At 39.2% G+C, this 23,426-nt stretch overlaps 1 protein-coding gene across 2 annotated transcripts in view; it reads left to right on the top strand.

Moving 5' to 3' along the window:
- Positions 1-15,884, top strand: part of LOC124776417 (non-structural maintenance of chromosomes element 3 homolog) — a 70,413-nt gene extending 54,529 nt beyond the window's left edge. Inside the window, exon 4 of one of the 2 annotated variants that reach the window (XM_047251411.1) lies at positions 13,310-15,884. In XM_047251411.1, coding sequence (XP_047107367.1) covers positions 13,310-13,669 — 360 coding nt within the window. In that variant the 3' untranslated portion in view covers positions 13,670-15,884. The remainder of the gene's footprint in view (positions 1-13,309) is intronic. The other variant, XM_047251410.1, reaches the window with a different exon arrangement.
- The last annotated feature ends 7,542 nt before the right edge of the window (positions 15,885-23,426 follow it).

A 23,426-nucleotide genomic window follows, 5' to 3' on the forward strand; every position in this document is an offset into this window, starting at 1 on the left:
AGGTCTCTCTGGCATGCAGCCGGGTTGACTGGTCGTTGTAGAATGAATTTTTGACGGCATAACGTGCCATCATCATCAGGTTACTCCTGTTGACTGACATCCTAGGCCGGCGGGTGGTGTGGTATATATACCTGTCACCTCTCCCCTCCACTGACTCTGCGTGTGGACCGAGGGATGTGCAGGCCGCAGTGGTGGGGGTAGCTCGCGCTGACGAGGTGACTGATGGGCGTTAGTACGCATGCCGCCTTTGACGGGTGTGGTGCCCCTTTTCCGCTGCTCCTGCAGAACTATTATTGCTGGAATCCACACTTGGCTGAGTTGAAATCCGTTGTCCTTGTTAATAAGTTTCTCGTGCAGCCGGATTTCAACATCTGAACTGTATCCTTCCCCAAATTCAGTTCACCATGGAGGTGGAGAAAAACGGGCAGCTACCATTCTTGGATGTTCTGGTACGGAAAAAAACATGCCCGAGAGACGTTCAAGTACTTTGAGGACATTGTCAACCTTACATCAGTTTTCAGGGTGTTTTCGAGACCAGTTGCAGTTTCAGTTGAAAGTGCTCCTGTGCAAGTGCAGATGTAACCGATTAATCTGTAAGGTAATTCCCATTTTAGAGACAAATTCCTTTAACATTACAACTGTTCAGGCCATCAAGTTGATTTCCTCGTGTAGGGTTTGCATGTGTCTATAACGAGGTTGCAGAAGTTTCTATTCTCTACTGCTCCCCCTAATGCAGTGGAAGTTATTCCTTGATATCTCAACAGATGTCCTATCTTCCTGTCCATCTTTTTTTCAGTGTTGTTTTGCATGTATTCCTTTCTTTGCTGATTCTGTGGAGGTCGTCCTCATTCCTTATCTTATCAGTCTGTCTGTTTTTCACCATTTGTCTGTAGCATCACATCTCAAATGCTTTGATTCTCTTCTGTCCTTTGATTCTCTTCTGTCCTTTGATTCTCTTCTATCTCACTTTCCCCACTGTCCATGTTCTTTGAAATTTCTTCCTCAAATTACAGCCTATGTTTGATATTAGTAGACTTCTTTTGGTGAGGAAGGCCCTTTTTACTAATGCCAGTCTCCTTTTTATGCTCTCCTTGCTCCATCCAGCAAAAGCTGCCTAGGTAGCATAAGTCCTTGACTTCACCTGCTTCATTATCACCAAGTCTGAGATTAAATTTCATGTTTTTCTCATTTCTGTTGCTCCTCATTACTTTCATCTTTCTTTGAATTACTCTGTGTATATTCTGTACTCATTAGACTGTTCAGTCCATTCAATATATCCTGTAATTCTTCTTCACTGTCATTGACAATAGCCATGTCATCAGAGACTCTAATCATTGATATCCTTTCACCTTGAGTTTTAATCCCACTCTTGAACCTGCCTTATATTTTCGCGATAGCTTCTTCAATGTATGGTTCGAACACTAGCGGTAAAAGATTACATCCCTGTCTTACACCCTTTTTAATCCGAGCACTTTGTTCTTGATCTTCCAGTCTTATTGTTCCCTCTTTGTTATTGTATGTATTGTATATTACTTGTCTTTCCCAATAGCTTACCTCTTTTTGTCTCTGAATTTTGAACATTGTGCATCATTTTACGTTGTCAGACGTCTGATAGTGTGATAATTCTCACACTTGTCAGTTCTTGCTATCTTCAGAATTGTATTGGTGTTTGTCTGACGGTCTGGTGGTATATCGCCAGTCTCATACATTCTACACATCAACATGGGTGTCCATTTTGTTGTCACTTTCCCTAGTGATTCTAGAAATTCTGATGGAATATTATCTGTCTCTTCCCCAGTAATGCTACAAATTCTGGTGGAATTTTACCTATCACTTCTGCCTTGTTTGATATTAAGTCATCCAAAGCACTTTTAAATTCTGATTCTACTACCGAATTCCCTCTCTCTTCCCTGTCGACTCCTATTTCTTTTATCGTGTCATCAGACAAGTCCTCCTCATCCTCACAGAGGCCTTCAATGTACTCTTTCCACTTGTCCGCTCTCTGCCCCGCATTTAACAGTGGCATTCCCATTGCCCTCTTAATGTTACTGTCCTTGCTTCTAATTTCATCAAAGATTGTTTAGACTTTCCTGTACACTGAGTCAGTCCTTCTGACAATGATTTCTTTCTCTATTTCTTCACATTTTTCATGCAGCCATTTCACTGTAGCTTCCCTACATGTCATATTCATTCATTCTTGAATGACTTTTATTTCTGTATTCCTGAATTTTCCTTAACATTTTTGTACTTCCTCCTTTCAGCAATCAAGAGAAGTATTTCTTCTGTTACTCGTGGTTTTGTCGCACTTACCTATGTTCGTCTTTCCAACTTTTGTTATTGATGTTTTCAGAGATGTCCTCTTCAGCTAAACTGCCTACTGAATTATCAAGTATCACAGTATGTATAACTCGGAGAACTTCGAGCGTATCTCTTCATTCCTTTGCACTTCCGTATCCCACTCTTTTGCAGTTTGATTCCTACTGACCAGTCTCTTAAACTTCAGTCTACTCTTCATCATTACTAAATTGGGATCTGAGTTTATATTTGCTTCTTGATATGCCTTGCAGTTCAGTATCTAATTTCGGAATCTCTGCCTGACCGAAATGTAATCTAACTGTAATCATCCTGTATCTCGTGGTGTTTTCCAAGAACACATCCTCCTCTTAATATTCTCGAACAAGGTATTCGCTATTACTAGAGTTCGCGTCATGTAAGAAGGTGCCCCAATTTTCAGCTGTTCTGCGCAACCCCCTCCACTAGCCACTGGCAGCCAATAATATTCAATCTCTTTCCAGGCGGATAGCAAAGAGATACAGCTAAAGAGTGAGAATGTTGCTCCTCCATGCTGCACTGTTGCCTACTTCATGACAACATGTGGTGTAGGCAAGAGAACTGTAAAAAGAGTCGTAAACAAAAGTGTCAGACTGTGAGAACCGTAGAAACAGTTGGTTTCGTATTGCCTGGAAAGCATCAAAATCACAAGGAACCTGCAACACAAATTGATGGTTTTAACAACATTGTTTTAATGTGCTTCATGTGAATGATAAATGCGCGACATCACAAAAATGTGTTACAGTTACGCAGCTTCGTCAATGTAAAGAATTTTAAGAGAGATTGGTTCCAGATGTGTTAAGAAGAGAGGTTTTAGTTCAAAGAAATGACATAGGTGCTGCACAAACTATTTCCTGTATAAAGATTCACAACACAAGAGGAGGAGTTAGTTCAGCATGGGTCAGTTAGAATCATTCAATGATCTGCTGGAAAATGAGTGATGGTACTGGCAGTTTAAAGTACTCATAGGAATAGTTTCTTGGATAATTATTCTGAATGCTGTCTCCTCTTCTGGTTTTGTTTATGGGAATAAACTTGTATTTACGTGTAAGAAAAACAGCAGTGATTACCATTTGGAAATAAACGCTGTCATTTTCGTGACGTGATTCACAATTCTTGTCATACCTTGCTTTGAAGTCGGTCATTGCCAATTATAATTCAAATGTTATAGAGAAAACATCAAGTACAAACACCAGAAAAGCAGATATTTTTCCCCGGCTTAAAAAAACAAATATTAAGCACCATTTAAACCAGACTCATGCCGATCTCCTGCATCTTGTTAATTTATACAAGTCATGTGATGGAACACACACATTTGACTTTCTTGCGCATGAATGGGGTCTCTCAGTTTTGCATGTCATTGTCAGTGTAGCCCCATAGAATTCATTTGGGCAAAGGGTTTTAAGGTTATGTGTGTGCGAGAGAGAAACCATTCAAGATAACGCACAGTGAATCACTTGTGCATGAGACAATAGACAGTGAGTCAATAGACAACATTCCACGTGCAGCATGCGCACTGTCTGTGCAGCATGCTCTAAAGCTTCATAAAGAAGAATTTGACAAGGAAGTGATGATGGATGTAAGCTTTGAATCTATCATCATATATTTACAATCAGATTGTTCAGAAACAGACTCAAACAGACGTGACAATGGTATTCAGTACAAACTTTGGAGCAAAGTAATGATATTTCTTAGTTTTAAAGACTCATGGTTTAAAAAATGTGTTTGTCAACATAACAGTTGTGTACACAATAATGAGACCTTCCTAGCCTTTTTGATTAGGAGTTTGTATCCTTTGAATTATGCAGGCTATAATGTTCAACATATTGCCAAAGAAGAGGTTAAGCTTCTTCCGACCATGTTGTATGCTCTAATAACATGCGAGAATGCAGCTGGATAAATATGTCAAAAGTCCGATATTTTCACATGTAAACGTCTGTAATTTTCAAGACACGATCTGGATAAGGCCCTAAAATGACAGTAACTGTTACTTGTCGAGATATCAGTGGTTTTCGATGTTATCGGTCAGCCTTCCCTGGAGTTATTTTCAGATGATTGATAAATATTTGCTTCTTCAGTGGATTATAAATGCGGTCTCCCACAGTAATATCGAACGTGTTAACAGTGAAAAGTATGACATCTTACTGACAGTTTTTACGATTGTCTTTCACATGAGTCTTCTCTACCAGTAATTCTTTTCTACACACAGCGATTACACTTAACTACAGTCACACACACACACACACACACACACCCACCTTACCCCTTACACATTTTTAAAAATTTTATTGAGTAGAAGCAATTGTCAAGCAAATATAATGATTTTGGTTTGTGCTTGAAGTGAATTATGTTGTGTATTTAATTTTTACCCATAATGCAGTTCAAATCGCAATGAATGGTAATTATTGCAAGCAGTTTCAATTACCTTGTTGTTAGACAATTGTCATTTTGAGAGAAATTGTACTTCACAAAGCTGTGTCAGCTGTTCTTGCCTCCCGATGTCAAGTGAAGTAAATCTGTGGAGCAGTAGACGCAACTTCGTCAAGATGTGAATTAATATTTCTCTCATGACGATTGATTGAAATTGTTCTTGATATTTATGTATTTGAATGTATAATACAATATAATGGAAGGAAACATTCCACGTGGGAAAAATTATATATAAATATGTCTGCTTGTGTCTGTATGTGTGAATGGATATGTGCGTGTGTGCGAGTGTATACCTGTCCTTTTTTCCCCCTAAGGTAAGTCTTTCCGCTCCCGGGATTGGAATGACTCCTTACCCTCTCCCTTAAAACCCACTTCCTTTCGTCTTCCCCTCTCCTTCCCTCTTTCCTGATGAGGCAACAGTTTGTTGCGAAAGCTTGAATTTTGTGTGTATGTTTGTGTTTGTTTGTGTGTCTATTGACCTGCCAGCGCTTTTGTTCGGTAAGTCACCTCATGAATGTATAATACAATGTACCATAGGCAAACAAGCCTGAAAGTTGTTTGCAGCAATGCAGTTCGGCAACATGGACTTTATTTGGCCACTCTCTGCTGCCGCACATGCGCAGTTCTAATCCCCCACGCTTCCTTCCTGCTCTGCCTCTATGTGCTTAAGCGCCATCATAGGTGACGCGGGCTTTAGTGAAATTTTTATCAAGCCCATATTCCCCCTTTATTCCTTCTTATTTTCTTTCCTCTACAACCACATTCCAACCATCATAGCTATTACATTTTCATCTCCTTTTACATACTGAATTGTCCATTCAACATCCTCATACACTTTATCGATCTCTTCAGCTTATGCTTGCAATGTTGCCGTGTACACTTGTAACATTTTTGTCTGCTGGATTGCTGCCGAATCTAATGAGAACAGCCCTATCACTGAACTCTTTACAGTAACTCACTCTCTGCTCTACCTTCGTATTCATAACAAATCCTACTCCTGCTATACCATTTTCTGCTGCTTTTGATTTGGTCACCTCTCCCTTTCCAGTCCATTCCCGCAAATCTGAATGAGGGGACTAGTCCAGAATCTTTTGCCAATGGAGAAGTCATCTTGACACTTTCTCAGTTACAGGCCACTTGTAGTATCGATACACATTGTGTCTTTAACTCTTAACTACTCTAGTGAAATGCTTATACGCTAATACCATAGTGGGGTCTCAGAGTATCCCAGTAAGTCAAACAAAACTGTAATTTAAAGAAATTTTATTTTGAATTGCACTTTTATCACTGAATATTATAAACATTTTTATGCATTTGAGATGTGATTACAAACAATTTTTGCACACTGAAACATGTTTTGAGCATTTTTCACACACTATTTTGGGTTTCTTGTGTGCATTTCATGCACACATGTAGCATCTTGCTTTTCTTGTGGGTTCTGGCTGTGAGATGTTGAGGCAAGAGGAGTACCACCAAGTTTAACATCATCTCTCAGTTCACGAGAAAGGGGTAGGACATCTTGATGTTGTATATGGGATTTTACTAAATCCATTCCTAGCCTCTGTAGCAACTCTCTTCCTTTTTAAATCATCAGTTTGATCAAGTTGTTTGGTGTACTGAGGTAAAACTCCTACTATGTTTAAAATGGCATAAAATGCAGACACTGGCTGTCTGCGTGTTCGCCGTGATACTGAATAGTTGGCGCACATTTGGTCCAGTGTGTCCATTCCTCCTTTTGTGGCATCGTAATCAATGATCATTTCAGGGTTTTTATGATCATAGTGCATAGATGGAAGCAACACAACACTCGACCATTCCAAGGAACATAAGAACAAATTGTCTTTCCTTCATTGTGCCCAAATAATGCTGATTCTACTGGGCACTTTCTTTATGGTTTGAATTCTTCTGGGATCTGCAGTTTATTTAGCATTAGAGTGCATAAGACAGTCAACTTTTTGGCTTCCAGTTGGTCACAGAGTTCAAGTGACATGAACCAATTATGTACTGTCACATTTCTATTGCTTTCCTCAATTGGTGTTATTAATTTCAAAACATCCTGTGTTGGAATTGATAATATACTTTTATTTGTCCCTTTGCCTGTGTAGACAAGTGCATTGCCTAGATAGAAAATTTAGTGAATCACAAAGGAACATAACTTTGAGGCCATATATGGCTGGCTTCTTAGGCAGATACATGCAAAATTTGCACCTACCATGAAAGAGTACTAACATTTCATTGATTGGCATGTTTGCTCCTGGAGTATAATACTTTTCACATTTGTCTATAAAGAGTTCCCAGACATCTCTAATAGATGCAAGTCTGTCATCAGCCTTCCTAGCATCTCATGTAGTAGTACAATTGAAACACAAACAAGACAAAATGAATAAAAATCAATGAACATTCATAGTGGCTCGAAACGCATCACAACCAGTTCCATCATTAGCGAAAAGTCCAACAACATTTTCATGAGTAGATTTCATTACTCCAGATAAATAAAGCAGACCTAGAAATGCTCTCAGCTCTATTATATCTAGCGGCTTTATGAATGCTGATTGAGGAGCTCTGTATTTGATTGACATGTCATGTATCTTGACTTTTGTATTGGTGACTATTAGTTGTAATAAATCTTCAGTAATAAACAATTCCCAAGCAGATAATATGTCGGTTGAATCAAGCAGTTTTGCTTCACGTCTAGCAGCTGGAAGGTGACTGACTATATTGTGAGCATGGTCACGAGATGTAGGAGGAGTTTCTTTTGACCATTTGTAGCACTGCTTTTTTTTCAAAAAAAAATATTTCTCGGCGGAAGGCCTGATACATGCCACTTCATTTGATTCTTCACAACTACTTTCTGATGTAACTTCAGAGGTGGAATCATGATCACGTAGTATAAATTCGTCCTAATCTTCTGTGCTCTCCTCATCAGATTGCAAAAACGCAGGATCATTCACTATTCTTTCCAGCTTGTCATCTGTTAATGACTTCGATTGTACCATTCTGAAAAATAACGCATACATACTCACATAACCTTAAAAATTGATGATGTTATCGAAATTTTGCTCTTTTCAGAGTACTCTGAGTTCAGTTGCGTAAAACACTAATTGAGATAATGAAAAACAATTTTATGTTAATACTCTGGTGGGGTATTCTGAGACCTCTTTCTCTTTATCTCACAAAATATTACCGGAAGCACCACATCCGACGCTCTGCGTTACACGGCATCACTTCACTGAGGACTGCCAAGAACACAGGTGCTAGCTAGCTGTTGTTCCGTTCACGTACTGTGTATTGTATTTTTTGTGGACTGGCAAGACAGCCAATCCACAAGGACGGGAGGCCGAAGGGCACGCGTTTAAGCTCACGCAGGCTGGCGTGAGGTCTGGAAAATGACAAGGAATTGAGACTAGCAAAAAAGGTACGTAGCTTCTGGAATACTTAACTTTAATCCATAAGTGGTGAACATCGGTCTGACGGTACATGCATCACAAGATAAATAGCAAATTATAATGGCGCCTTGCTAGGTTGTAGCAAATGACGTAGCTGAAGGCTATGCTAACTATCGTCTCGGCAAATGAGAGCGTAATTTGTCAGTGAACCATCGCTAGCAAAGTCGGCTGTACAACTGGGGCGAGTGCTAGGACGTCTCTCTAGACCTGCCATGTGGCGGCGCTCGGTCTGCAATCACTGATAGTGGCGACACGCGGGTCCGACGTATACTACCGGACCGCGGCCGATTTAAAGGCTACCACGTAGCAAGTGTGGTGTCTGGCGGTGACACCACAGTATTCATATCGCCTGGGGTTCTCCAGGACCCCACTAGAGCAGTTAGAGGTTAATGCATTGGTGTCCATTGCCTTCTTCATTCTCATGCCGTTGGTCATTGCTGATCAGATTTCCCACCCCTAGGACAATAGAGTGCCCTGAGCCTCTGTCTGCTCCTCCGCCCTCTATGACAAGAACATTGGCAAAAGGGGGTGACTCTTGTGCCAGAAGTCTTCAGCCACCACTGCTGATGATTTTTATTCATAATTTAAGCAGTGGTGGTGTTCGAACCCAGGACACAGGATTTTTTGAATACTAGTCAAATACGCTACCCTTGATTGATGTCGATTATGGATCTAAATAAGTCACAATTACATGGCAACGTGAGTGTAAAAATCTGTGAAATTGTCTGTGTCTTTGTGTATGCTGGCAGTTTGTACCAGATAAAAATCATAGTATCTCCTCAGCACGCCAAAAATAGTTGAGTAATACTGAAAATTTGTTTGGTTTTTGATCAGTATTATTGAGAAATTTTAGATAGAAAACCCAGTCAGATACAGTGCAACTGCATTGTAATTTAAATGTGGTGTATTCATAGTTTCCCCCTTTCCACTCCTAACAGTCAGAAAGTATGTCATGGCGGTGCGGGAAAGTGTGCCAGACTGGCTGACTGCTATGGCACTCATGCCAGGGATTAGGTCGTGATCCAAATTCTCGATCACACTTTGATTGAGCAGTATCTCACATTATGTATTGCGTAAAGTCCTGGAAAAGTCTCAGAAAGAAAGTGAAGTCCGTTTAGTACAAGTTTAAATTTGAAGTTTCACAACTGCAAACTAGGTATATTCGATTACAGATCACTTGTAAATTATTGTGTTAAAATTTGAGAGTTCAGACTAGTTTGCATAACACAAAGTAGTGAAGTCCACATGTGTAAGATATTTCAGAGTATTCACTAGTGATGTATCAGTATTACAAGTCCAAACAAAGTGTTCAGTGCAAGACGGCTGCCCCTATTTAAGCACTCGCTTTGACGTGAGCCAAACTTCTGAACATGAATTATGAATTTAATGTTTTACACATATATTCACATCAGTTTATGTGTAAATTTCCTCAGATGTCTATTGCTTTTCATAATTTTTCTCTAAGTTAAATAGTCTGTTCAGAAATAACGATTATGTCAAGGAAAATGCTACCTTATGCTGTTTTTGTTGGTAATAAATATAAACAACTGAAACTAAGTACATTCATACATCATGTGTGCATGTTCACACACACACACACACACACACACACACACACACACACAAAGAATCCAAACTTCCAGCTAGAACACATTCAGTTGTTCCACTACCCGCCATCTTGTTTTGTAGTTTGTGAACAATGCCATTGAAAGCTGCGTAGTGCAGTTTTTCACAGTGAATATAACAGCAAAACCAGAATAAGTAGGTGAAATATATAGTAAACACAGACACAAACTTACACATTAACACATGATCTTCTATATGGAATTAATGAATGAATGTTAGACCTAACTGCAACTTTCCCAGACATAAAATTTTGAAGTAAACAACTTTTCTATATTAAGTTCTGTATGGAAATCACAGAATCTGGTAACGAGGTGTGTGTGTGTGTGTGTGTAAAACTTCGTCTGTTTTTCAAGTTTGTAAATACTTCCTTAAAAACTGAAATCTGTATGTGTACAAGTATTAAAGAACATTTTTCCTGTTTAATAGAAGGAAAATAAAAGCCGACTGATGATACTGAAAGTGCTACGAAACAAGTCTGAGTAGTAGAAGAAAAGAAAAGAATTGGGTTTGCTCAAGGAGGACCTCCTCCAAAAACAATTTTTAATTACTCCTGTGGAACATATGCTATATTGTGCTTTCATTTATACACTGAGATTTGTAGTTACAGTTCCACTTAGAGATCTTGTATTCAACACCATTGCATCAAATTCACAACTAAACATTCAGTGTTCCAGATATTTTTAATTTATATCAGGTGTTTTGAACATCACAGTGCTTTACTAGGCATGGTCCTAAGAAATGTGGCATAGGTACCCTTGCATTAACCCAGCCTCTCAGGTCACTTATTCAGTAATGGTGGAATCTGGATCTTACTGTTACTTGACTTTTTCACAGATGCAAAGCATTGCCAGATGTAAAAGTTAAATTAATTACTAAGAGAGAACTGGACTGATTGGAAATCACTCAAAACCTTTGGAATTTAGTGCTCCACAAACATGCTTTCAAAACTGAGAAATGGAATGAAAGAATGATCTTTCTCTATTCCTCTACCTATTATAGAAACCAATTTTATTTTTTTTTATTTTTAAAAAACAGAGGCCAAAAACATAGAAGAAACATGTATATTCTTTATCATTTTCGAGACTGGCTACTTAGAACAATGTCAGACCTAGGAAACTGGTATTTATGCTGTTATTTAAAGCCTTACTGGCATGTATGTGATTGATGTATCGTCAACAGTAATACAAGCAGCAAGATTTATTTTCATATTTACTTTAGTTCTTTGATAGACCACAAATGTTAAAATCATGAGGACAGAAAGTGTATTTATCCTCCCAAGAAAAGTGTGCAAGGTGAGTTATTGGGTAATTTCTTCCTCTTGAGCTTTCCAGGTGTCTTGCTCATTTAACAGATGTGACATTTATTGCAGAATTATACAGAACTTTGAAAGTACATGTCAGTGTGATCATATTGGTTCAGCCATTTGCGATAGCAGCTGTTATGTTCACTAATTTTCGTTTGAAATACGTCTTGAGATTGGCAGCAGAAGGCTGAGTCCCGTTTTCAAGTGATCGGTGGCTCATGCTTTGAGAAAATGGCAGCCCAACTCGTAATCGGGTGCAGTCTTTTTAACACAAAGTTGTGACCCAAGTTATGCTAAGGCTTGGTGTCCAAAGTGTTAACACATTGACTGCCACTCCCATAGCGATGGATGTTTCACATCTAGGCCAGACCCTGGTGTCAAGCATGAGATGCTGCTGCGGCCACAGGCTACCTCTTGAGAGTTAATGTATTAAATATTGTTCTAATGCATTACTCATTTTACGTGGCTATTCAAATAATTTGAATTTAATGTTTGTTTCAAAAGTTAAAAATTCCTGTAATTGCTCTTGAAGACTTAAATAAACACAATTTGCTCAAATGTCTGTATTTTATTTCAAACAATGGAAAATCCCGATGGAATGTAAAAATGTAAAAATATTAGAGAAGGAAAGTTGCTACTCGCCATACAGCGGAGATGTTGAGTTGCGATAGGCACAACAAAAGATTCACACAATTATAACTTTCAGCCATTAAGGCCTTTTTCAGCAACACACACACACACACACACACACACACACACACAAATGCAATTTGCACACACGTCTGCAGTCTCAGACAACTGAAACCACAAGTGTGAATCTTTTTGTTGTGCCTATCACAACTCAGCATCTCCACCATATGGTGGGTAGCAATTTTCTTTCTCTAATATTATTATCATATTTTATTTCATTAAGAAACATTGCCCATCACCAGTGTTTTCCAAAGGGAACTTAATATTTTCAATTGACATTAATGTTTTAAAAAATTTGCATTTGGGGTTGGAATGAAACATGGTCGGACATATTTGGTAGCGTTTTCATACTTTTGTATCAGAATTTTTGATTTGTTGATTTTACCCCTGTGTTGAGCAGTCAAGGAAGTATAATTCCTGTGAATTAAAATCATTGCACTGTCAGTTTCATTTTCTGCTAATATCGTGATTCTAATTTTTTGGTATAATTCTTTCCAATTTAGTTTAATGGTAGGTCCAGATTGCCAGGTAATGAAATGCATAACTTTTATACATAATTAAATGGCACAGTTTCAGAAATTGTAAAATGTGCAACACCAAAAGTTGACTACAGCTGGCAGAACAGTTCGGTGTATAATAAATGACATCATCTCTGAGCAGTTGGCAATAATCAGTAGAAATAACACAATGAGAGTTCTGGTTTGGATCAGCAATACAATACTTAACTTGATAGGCACTTTTAGCAAGAAGTAAGGAATGACTGTGATCTTGTCTTCTTGCACAGCCTGTGCTGTGTCAGCCTCTTCGAGCCAGCCATCTCTGTTGTATATAGACACTCACAAATGTGACCAATATGAAAATATTTGTAAGAAGTTGTAACAGTTACAAAAATATTCAAGTATTTCAAAAACTTTAAGTCTTTCTCATTGGATATGGCACCAGTGCTGTGCTTTCTTAGCTGTACACTATTCATGGTTAGCTCTTAGACATTTAAAAAAGGAACTACACTAAGGTATTAATTGTTGGAAGATTGGGAAAACATTGCCAATTACAGCCACAATACTGCCAGCACTAGATGGCAATGCTGTTCACTTGCACGCGTTCATACATGTGCACTGGTCTGAGTAGTCACCTTTGTAAAATCAAAAAAGAAAAGTGTCAGTGGGTGCGCACGCCTTGATTGTTACAAGTGCCACTTATTGTTTCTCTGCACTTTGGTCTGTATGAAAAGTATGCCAGATCACAAATGAAATGATCCTATGTCCCCTTACTTGCATATATATTGTTGCTCCCATTCATCTCAGTGGTATTGCTATATCTATTGTGGCATCCTTACCAGTAACAGTATTTCATGATATGCTTTTGTGGTATGTAATCAACGTGATAATTAATAACTGTTAAAATGTTAGAATATTAGTAAGTAACCAAAAACTCATTTCTTAAGTTACATATTCACATTAAATAGTGCTGTTTAATGTTGTAGGTTTATGGAAACTCTAACATACAAGTGTGGAATACCCAGTATGAAGCTGTTATGCAGCAAGAACATATGTGGATGCAAAGGAATCGTGGGGGAAGTGAACTATTCACTTCTTCGCAATCCTCAACCCAGTCTGATACATCGCCACCTTTGTCCCAGACAGCAACAAATTCATCTTTGCGGTCCAGACAGTTCTCATTGTCACAACCTGGTCCTTCTGGCTTACAGAGCAGAGGAGCAGGCAGCAACAGCAGCAGTCAACCATCTGGGACATTCTTGCATCCATCTAGCCTTTCCCAAACAAGACAGCGCAGCAGATCCAACACTTCTCCGCAAGGGCCAGTGAAAAAATTGCGGAGCTAACAGTGACAGATGATACGTTGAGGAGGAGAGAAGTTCTTGTACTACTTTCCAACTCCTTTTTTTTCCCACAGACATTGGAGATAATGGCACATTTGTGCAGGGGCCAGTATGAAAACTCAGTGTTCATTGGTTTTACTACAAATAAATGTAATTTCCATGTACAAATTGTTTGCAGAGGACAAAAACTGTTGGTATAATACCTTCTGCAGATTCCCTATGCAAATATTATTATTAGAAAGAAAAATCAATTGTTAAAAAGCATTGTCCTCAGATTGTTAAGTGTAAATGAATGTGTAATCCTTGTATTTTATGACCAAAATGACACACAGTAAGCTTAACATGCTTAACTCTAATTTGAAAAGGTTAGTTTCTTTTGACCTTTTTCAAACGGTATTTAAAGTGATTAGTTCTTTAGCTAATTATGTGAAGTAAGAATTTGGAATTAATTGCAGATTTTGTTCTGTAATTAATCTGTTCCTCTGCATCCTTGTACTTCATCTTTTTTTCTGAGTGTCTTGTGTAATTTATAACCAACTTCTACCAGGCAAATCAGTTTTCAGAAACTTTATTATTTCAAAATATCTGGCCTTTTTAACAGAGTATGTCATTACAGGTGTTTTAGTATTCTAGTCAAATAATTCTTTCATTGTTAATTCAGGAGTGGAGTCATTATCATAAGCACTATTTGATTAATGAATCCCCTTTTACATTTCATTTTGTCCAGTTCCTCACTGTGTTAAAGCGTCATACCAATGTTTATAATGGTGAGCTTGAGGTACATCTGGAGGTTATAACTGGATTTGGCATGTACAAGTGATCTTTTGAAGGTTTCACTTCTTCATCATAAGATGAAGGAGGGAAAATTGTTCTTTAACATGTGGTGACTTATGAGATGCTGGTACACATTTGGACTTTGAAATCCATTGTTTAGTTTGTCCTTTTGTGTATTTACTTGTGCTTATCAACTAATTCCACAACAAAAGTAGCAGACAGTGGTTGACCAATGCCAAACATCCACAAGCATATTTAGTAGTTCATAATTCCCATAAGATTTGTCAGTAGGACTTAATATTAGGTACATTAAGCATACTATCAGATAGTTGATGATATCACGTTGCAGTGGCTGGTATCCTTTTTAACATTTTTAATAGCTAAATTTTTTCCATTACTTGACTGTTGACATTGGTCTGCTTGAACAGATTTGATGAGGAGTAAACACCTCTTTTAGAACTGGTTTTTGAAAAAGACTAAAATGTTCAAGCTGACCTTCAGGCTGTCAACTGCTTCACTTAAAAAATTGTATATTGTTTGTCCAGCACACTATGCACAAACATGGTTCTCTTTGTGCAGTTGTGATGGTGTAGGTGTGTAGATTGATTTTATGACAACACTTATATTGTTTTCAAGGAAAGATAAAAATATTAATACCAAGCGCTTTTTTTAGATCTTCATTATTCAGTACCATATTAGTTCAAACATTTAAACTTTCATCCATAATTTACTTAGCTCAATAGTAGGACCTGGGTCACTATTGTGAGATTTTGATTATGGGTACTTTTAAATAAATGTTATCTGTGTTATTCATATGCAGCTTGAGAAATGTGAAACACTCTGTCTCATTGCTCTTGGTAGCAGTAGTGCAGTGTCAGGAGAGCTTCCTGAAAGTGTTGCAGGAAATGCATGCAGGTAGTAACTTATTTTGTCAGCAGGTAGCAAATGATGTTCCACATAGTATCTATGCATTTGGATATGATAGGGAGTGATAGGGACAGTGTTGCTCTCAAGTATGTATATTTTATACTATGAGTTGTATGTTCTGTGATACACTATGTGAAGTTTTCTTAGGAAGTTGTGAGACTATTTCTATTGCACTATTATGTTGCAGTTTTACCATTTCACGGGAAAGTCTCATTACTTTCTAGAAACACCAAATATGTGATATTCATGTCACATCTAATGTGACAGAGGATATTTTTGTAACATGCCAGTGCAAGTGTGTACAATATAGCAGCCATGACTATTGTCATGTTGCAAGGAAAATGTATTTTATTATTTTTGTAATAAAATTTGTGAGGAAAAAATTTTCTAATGCTTGCCTTTGTAAATTCAATACCACTATCATATTCTGAGGAGAAAAAAAGGAAGTACCAGGATCACATAAAAATTTTCAAGGGACTTGCCAATCTTTGTGTGAGTAAACCACAGCTTTGTATCGTAGGCAAGTTCATAAGTTTGTTTTTATATAACTAAATTGTATAGGAATTTTCTGGTATGTGAAAACAATTATTCATATTAAATAAGGATTTTATGGTTCAAGATAACCAGAAGTTTGTTTTTGGTATAAACTATTGATGATGCGACCTGTGCGCATACTATGAACCTGAATGTTCACACTTTGATATGTTGTAGAATTTTTACTGTTACTTCTCACTTCTTTCATCTCTGACATGATTTATACATGCAAAAAAGAACCAGGTCACACTGTGCATTGGAGCCCACTTTAAACTGTAAGTCTCTATGTAACTAACTGGGTAAATTCATTTTAGTGGCTAGACGAAGGGAAGGGCATCCCATCTTCAATAGGACTATGCCTAGTAAAGCATTGCAGTGTTAAAACAAATATTTGGGTTGGAGATAACTTACCTAAACTGTTAGTATCTGAACTAAAAGTGGATTTCAATGAGACTTTAGTCTTTCAGTATAGTAACAGTATAAAGACTGTTTCTTGATCTAAAGCAATTAAACAGGTAAACCACACATCACTCATCAATGAAGTTCTTATGCAGTGGCTGTTACGCCGGTGTGAAATTGAAACATGAAAGACAGTTATTGGAACCTGTGCCACATGTTTGAAATTTGTTGAAAGTTGGAATGCTTTTTATTGACTGACAATAACATATAAACATATTGCATACTAAATATGGATGCCACAAGAAGAAATTTGTATATAAATGAAGTGTTGTTAATATGATGCTGTGACAGGTGCAGAATACAACCTCATAAAACTGGAGGAGGAAAGTTTAATCATCTTTTGTGTGAAATGATGTAACTTTTATGTGCAGTGATAAATAATTAGACATGGACTCTACACACAAAATTTGTATGCAGACACTGCATGCTACATTTCTGAATTCAGATTACTTTAAAGTGAGATGGCAGTCATTTTGTTATGTTTCCTAAATGTTCATGTAATGACAAATGCAATGGGTGGGCAGTTCAGAAGTTTTAAAGGGTGTCAGTATTTTCTGGAAATGTGAGATGTGGGGAAAAGTACTGTGGATGAAGGCTGTTCTCATGGGCACCTAATCAGGAACAGTGGGGAAAGTTGTACCATTCCTGACATTGGTAGCAAGTCCACAGCTAGCAGCCCACGGGTCCCGAAGTCAGACTTGAACGGCAGCGATGCCATGGAGGCAGCTCTTCTGTGAAATCCTGTGTGATGGAATCCTTGCAGAATTGGCACCTGGCCAAGAAAACTATTTCAAAGTGAACACATCTGGTCTGTCCCGATCACTGCTCTAAATACTTCTCAGCTGGGCCTATTTTTGATCACATGACTTGTGGAAGAGAATAAGAGCATGTGGTCCACAGCCTCTAGCAGCACTTGGCTCACCTCCTGGTGCACAGTTGGAGCATGGCTGTCTGTCTTCTGGAAAACTGTCACCTGTCTGTTCAACATCTTCAAAGCACTGATGTGACATTGGTTGCTGACGCTGCAGGTGTTTAGCCTCGGTACAGCATTAATTATCCATCTTAGGCACAAGAAATAGTTCAGATTTAGGTGAAAAAGTCATAGTTTACACTCGAGCACTATTGTAGTAATTTATCAGAGAAAAACAAACTGTGGCAGTTCAGTTTAGTCAGTCCACAATGAGAATCACAATGTCAAACAATAACTTGCTCCAATGGCAGTGACATCACACGCTTTCTTGTTACCTGCAACACAGTGCAGTTAAAATGTTCATTCATCTGATATACAGAAACTGCTTGAAAGTTTTCATGGATATCTGTACACTTTTTTTGTGTTTTGGATGTGCAGAGTAGTGGTGTTAGTCAACACAGTGAGGACACTCAACATAGATCCTACTTGTGAGATTCCAAACCATGAACTGAACTGCCAATTTTACTTGATGTCTGACTGCTTAAAGATGGGCATAAGAATGAAATGTTATTTCATGAACTTGTTATGCTTTGAAAATTGCTTAGGCTGGATTTTACTATTTTGGATGAACTACAAAAACAAATGTAATTTTTGGCTTGTAGAAAATACTGCTGGTTAGAAATTTAGAATAATATGTTGACACTATTATTCTTCCACAAAGTGGCTCTCCTCATATACAAGTGTAAGCGCTGTGTTGCAAATAAGTTTAAATCACATGAAATTGTCGACTGATGAGTTGATTAATCAGACCTGTATATCACTTTGCGTAGAAAAATTAAAGTGAAATAAGTATGTAGTCATAGTTTGGAATATAGCAATAGCTATGACAAATTCTGCAATGGAAAATAACAGACTGGTGGTTTGATGTTCATTATAATGTATGCAAAATACTTTCCATGAAAGTGGGTCATCTTTCTCAAATACACTGATTAACTCTTAGGTGCGAACTGTAATACTGACATCAGTTAATTATATTTTCAAATTATGAGTGCCATAATGAAAACTAATTACATCAATGTAAACAGAAGAACCAAAAGGATAACCTGAAAAATTAAATTCAAGAGAAATTAAGTCTAAATAAGATATTGATATTTTCTTGTAAGCAGTACCAAGCCAGCAGATAAAAGTATAGAAAATAAGTTAAATGTTAACAAAAATGTCTATTTACGGGAGTAGAAAAACATAACAAGTGGGAGAATGCACTTTGCTGTGCCACACAACCACCACATTGGATCATATAGAAATGTATTACTAAATAACTGACATCATAATCCAATGTTAAGACATTTAAATATAAATCACAAACAAAAAATGTAACATTTTCATTAACCATGAATTCACAGTATTAGGCTTGCAAATGAAATACATACAAAAACTGGTCATTGAGAAGCTATAAAATATATACATTTTATATAAACAACAATGTAGGAAAAGACAGATTGCTACATACCATAAAGAAGACATGTTAAGTTGCCGATGGGCACAATTAAAAGACACTTACATAAAGCTTTCGTCCACAGCCTTCATCAGTAAAAGAGAAACGCACACCATTCATACACACAAGCAAGCACATCTCATGCACATGACCGCCAACTCCATTACCTTGGGCCGGCATGCAGCTATCATGTGGGATGCAAGCAGCAATCTGGAGGGAAGGGGGAAGGGATAGTAGTATATGGGTAGGGGGAGAGATGAATGCTGTGTGGTGGAGTATGCAGGTACTAGAACGCCAACAGGCACAGTATCAGATGTTGTGGGGCAGGGAGGTGGGAGAAAAAAGGAGAGGAGTGGGGAAAGACGGACAGATGCGTTGGCAGTGGATAGCAAATAAACAGGGTGAGATATGAAAATGTGGAGGAGGTGATAGGACAGAGGGGTTGGAAACTGTTGGGTGGAGGATGTGAGGATGGTATGTTACTGTAGGTTGCGGTCGTGATAATTATGGTAGCAGAGAATGTGTTGTTTGGATAACTACCGTCTGTGCAGTTCAGGAAATCTGGTGGTGGAGGGAAGGATCTAGATGGCTCAGGTACTGAAACAGCCATTGAACTCAAATGTGTTATATTCAGCTGTATGTTGTGCCACAGGGTGGTCTACTTTGCTCTTGGCCACAGTTTTCTGGTGGTCGTTCATCTGCCTGGACAACTGGTTGGTAGTAATACCAATATAAAAACCTGTGCAGTGATTGCAGGAGAGCTGGTAAATGACGTGGCTACTTTCACAGGTGGCCTGGCCCGTGATGGGGCAGGATAAATCTTTTACATGTCTGGAATAGGAAGTGCTGGGTGGCTGGATTGGGCAGGTTTTGCACCTGGCTTGCACAGGGATACGATCCTTATGGTAAGGTGTTGGGATTTGGAGTGACATAGGGATGGACTAGGATGTTGAGGTTGGGTGGGCGAGGGGGGAGCCTTTAATCAGATATTGGATAGGATCACTCTGGCAGATATAAGTGGAGGAGTCAGATAATTGGCAGAGGCCTTCTGCCAGGTAGTCATCGCGTTTCATAACAGCAGTGGAGGGACCTTTGCAGGTAGATAATTAGGTCAGGATTTGTTTTGAGGTTGTATATGACTGTTCTTTCTTCTCCTGAAATGTTGGTGTTCTGAGGAAGGGACCTGGGGAAGGATGGTGAGGCAATGTTCGAGGCAAGGAATTCCTGGAAGGTGACTAGTGTGTGGTTAGGTGCAAGGGGGGGAGGATCGTGGTTGGATAGTGGTATGAACTGGAAGAGGCAGGGTTCATTGTTAGAATGAGGGTGATTTTTGTTGGAGGGATTGACAGTAAAGAAGTGCTTACCTTGCAGGGATCGGGAGAAGGAGAGTAGGTCTTTGACATGTCCAGCATGGTTAAATTTGGGTGTAGGGCTAGAGGTGAAGCCTTTGAATAGAACTGAAACTTCTGTGGAGTTGAATGTTTTGGTGCGAAGGTTAACGACAGTGTTACGGGAGTGCTTTGGCACTTGATTTGGTGGGGGAGTTTTGGGGGAGGTGACAAGTTGAAAAGGTATGGTAGGTCGGACAACTTATGGAGGTGGTATCTGGATTGCTCCTCCAGTTTCTGGAGAGCAAGGGATTCAATTTCAGAGATGTGATTTATGTAGTAGGGATTGCAGAGTAGTAGTATCTTGTGGAGGGAGCACGGTGGTTCTGGGATGCCTGTGCCATGGAAATGTGTTTTTGCAGTACCAGTTTGTGAGGGTCAGGTATTGGAGGAATCTGGAAAGGTGTATGTCATGTGAAAGGAGGGGTTGGATCCCGAGAAAGGAATCTTTACGGTTACTCTGTTTGCAGGGATTCCATGGTGGAGGTAGCATTTGAGAAACAGGATGTGGGTCGAGGTTTTAACCAGGGAAAGGGATGCTTTTCGAATTGGTGCAGGAAGACAGAGTAAGGGTCCTTTGGTACAGGAATGGTGTAAAGGAAACGGGAATGATGCAGAAATGGGCAAAATAAGTGTTGATGGTTGTGAGAGGAGCTGGATAACTGAAAAGACGTGTAAAATTGTATAAAAATGTGTAAAGACATGCAGAGACACACTCAGATATGCAAAAATACGTACAAATATATAAAAATATGCACAAATACTTGAAAACACTTAAAAATATAAACAAGTACATTAAAAATGTATGTAAATATGGGAGAAGAGGAATGACGAGGGGTGTGTGTGTGTGTGTGTGTAAAGAATCTGCTGCATCAACAGCCCGCACAATCAACGAAGTCTGTGTTGTGCACGCACGATCATTGATACAGTGTGGCTTGGAAGTACATGCAATATGGAAGGCGGTGAATAAACATAGGAAAGGAGAGGGAGAACAGATATTGAGAAGAGTAATTCTGTTGAGGAGTGTAACAAAGGAAAATATCACAGAACTGTAGAATGGAAGAAAGCTGTTCAGGAAAGTCAAACAATGCAATATCAACAAAGCAGAAAAACACAGATTGTGACTTATAAGGAAGACATGTTAAGTTGCAGACAGGCACAATTAAAAGACACTCACATAAAGCTTTCGGCCACAGCCTTCTTTGGTAAAAGAGAAACACATACCTCTCATACACACAAGCAAGCACACCTCATGCACACATGACTGCCAACTCCAGCACCTTGGGCCAGAACGCATCCATCACGTGAGATGCTAGCAGGGGGCAAGTAAGAGGAAGGGATAGTAGTGCATGGATGGAGATCAAGACGAATGCTGTCTGGTGCAGAGTGCAGGAATTAGAAGGCTAACAAGCGAAGCATCAGGAATTTATGGGGCAGGAAGGTGGGGAAAAAAGGAGAGGAGCAGGGAAAGATGGACAGATGCATTGGCAGAGGGCGGTAAATAGACAGGGTGGGAGATGAAAATGGGGAGAAGATGGTAATACGAGGTGGAAACTGATTGGTGGACGGTGTGGGGACAGAACATTACCGTAGGTTGAGGCTGGGATAAGTACAAGATAAGAAAGAACAGCCACACACAATCTCAAAACAAATCATGATTTAATCATTCTACCTGCAGACAAAGATTCCACCACTGTTGTTATGAATTGCAGTGACTACATGGCAGAAGGCCTCCGCCAATTATCTAACTCCTCCACCTATAAACTCTGCCAGAGTGATCCTATCCCAGAAGTCCAACACAACCGCCAGTCCCTGCTTAAAGCTTTAGGCCCTTCCCAGAACATCTCCCAAGAATCTATTTCTCTCCTCACCTCTATGACAACCCGCACACCCACCTTCTACATGCTCCCCAAAATCACAAACCCAGCAATCCTACACACCGCATTGCGGCTGGTTACTGTGCCCCCCCTGAAAGAATTTCCACACTCATTAACGAACACCTCCATCCAAATGCCCATAATCTAGCCTCCCACGTCAAAGACGCCAACCATTTCATTCACCAACCCCTTTACCTCTCGAATTCCCACTTGTCACTGTTGACTCCACCTCCCAATGCCCCAACATCCCTCATGCCTATAGTCTTACCGCTATTGGAAAGTACTCCAAACCCGCTACCTCATTCCTCATATACCTTACTAACTTTATCCTAGCCCACAACTATTTCTCCTTTGAAGGGAAGGTATATAAACAAATCTGTGGCACAGCCATGGCCATCTGCATGGCACCCTCATATGCCAACCTTTTTATGGACCACCTAGGTGCATTTGTAAGTGTGAAATTCAATACGCATCCGCAAAAGACTGAAGGGCCAGGCAAAATCACTTGGGCACCTACTCCATTCTTTGTACAGATAGCAATATTATCAATAGCTTTATGTACTTCAAGGTGCGAACACCTTCTCCTTTAATAACGCAGCATCACTAATCTGTGTCACTGCTGCTTTAAGAGCGGCTGCTCGACGACTGACGCAGTCTTAAGAGAAACGTCACTTATATAGCACTTCCGTATCTAACCACAGTGCGGCTTACACACCCTACCGGAATTGACTTTTAGCCCGGCGGAGCTCAAGTAATAACCAGGAGCTCTGCCTGCCAGACTCCTTCTTTAACACACTTTCTTAAGTATCGCAGATAAGCATATTACATTCTTCTATGGAACTCATACATCAAAGTACGTTGCAGTGGCAGTGAGACTCAGAGATGCCCAGAGGTGCCACACAGGGTGCCCATGAGAGCTACAACGCCAAGAAGAATCGCTTCTTGGCCTGCGAAATGACTAGTGCAACAGATTAGTGATGCCGCGTTATTATAGGAGGAGAAGATATTCGTGCCTTACAGTAATAATAAAGCTATTGTTAATATTGCTATTAGTATGAAGAATGAAGTAGGTGCCCAAGTGATTTTGCATAGCCCTTCAGTCTTTTTGCAGATGCATATTGAATTTCACGCTTACAAATGCAGACGCTAATTGACATGGTAATGGTTAGATTACAGTGGCTGTAGTACGTGGCACTAAAATAGACACTGTAGCTGGTCTTGAGACTTTTAACAGTCAAGAGATTATTGCGTACCAGACATTTCAGATTTGTGACATCTACAATAGAGACATAGGTGCATCTTATTATATGTCTACAATGCTGTTGGTTCTTGGTATGAGCCATCATCTCAAAATAAATGAGTCAAGAGTCTGTGTCCGTATGGCTAAAGAAGCTCT

This window comes from Schistocerca piceifrons, chromosome 2 (genome assembly GCF_021461385.2).
Source record: "Schistocerca piceifrons isolate TAMUIC-IGC-003096 chromosome 2, iqSchPice1.1, whole genome shotgun sequence".
In the NCBI taxonomy this organism is placed as follows: domain Eukaryota; kingdom Metazoa; phylum Arthropoda; class Insecta; order Orthoptera; family Acrididae; genus Schistocerca; species Schistocerca piceifrons.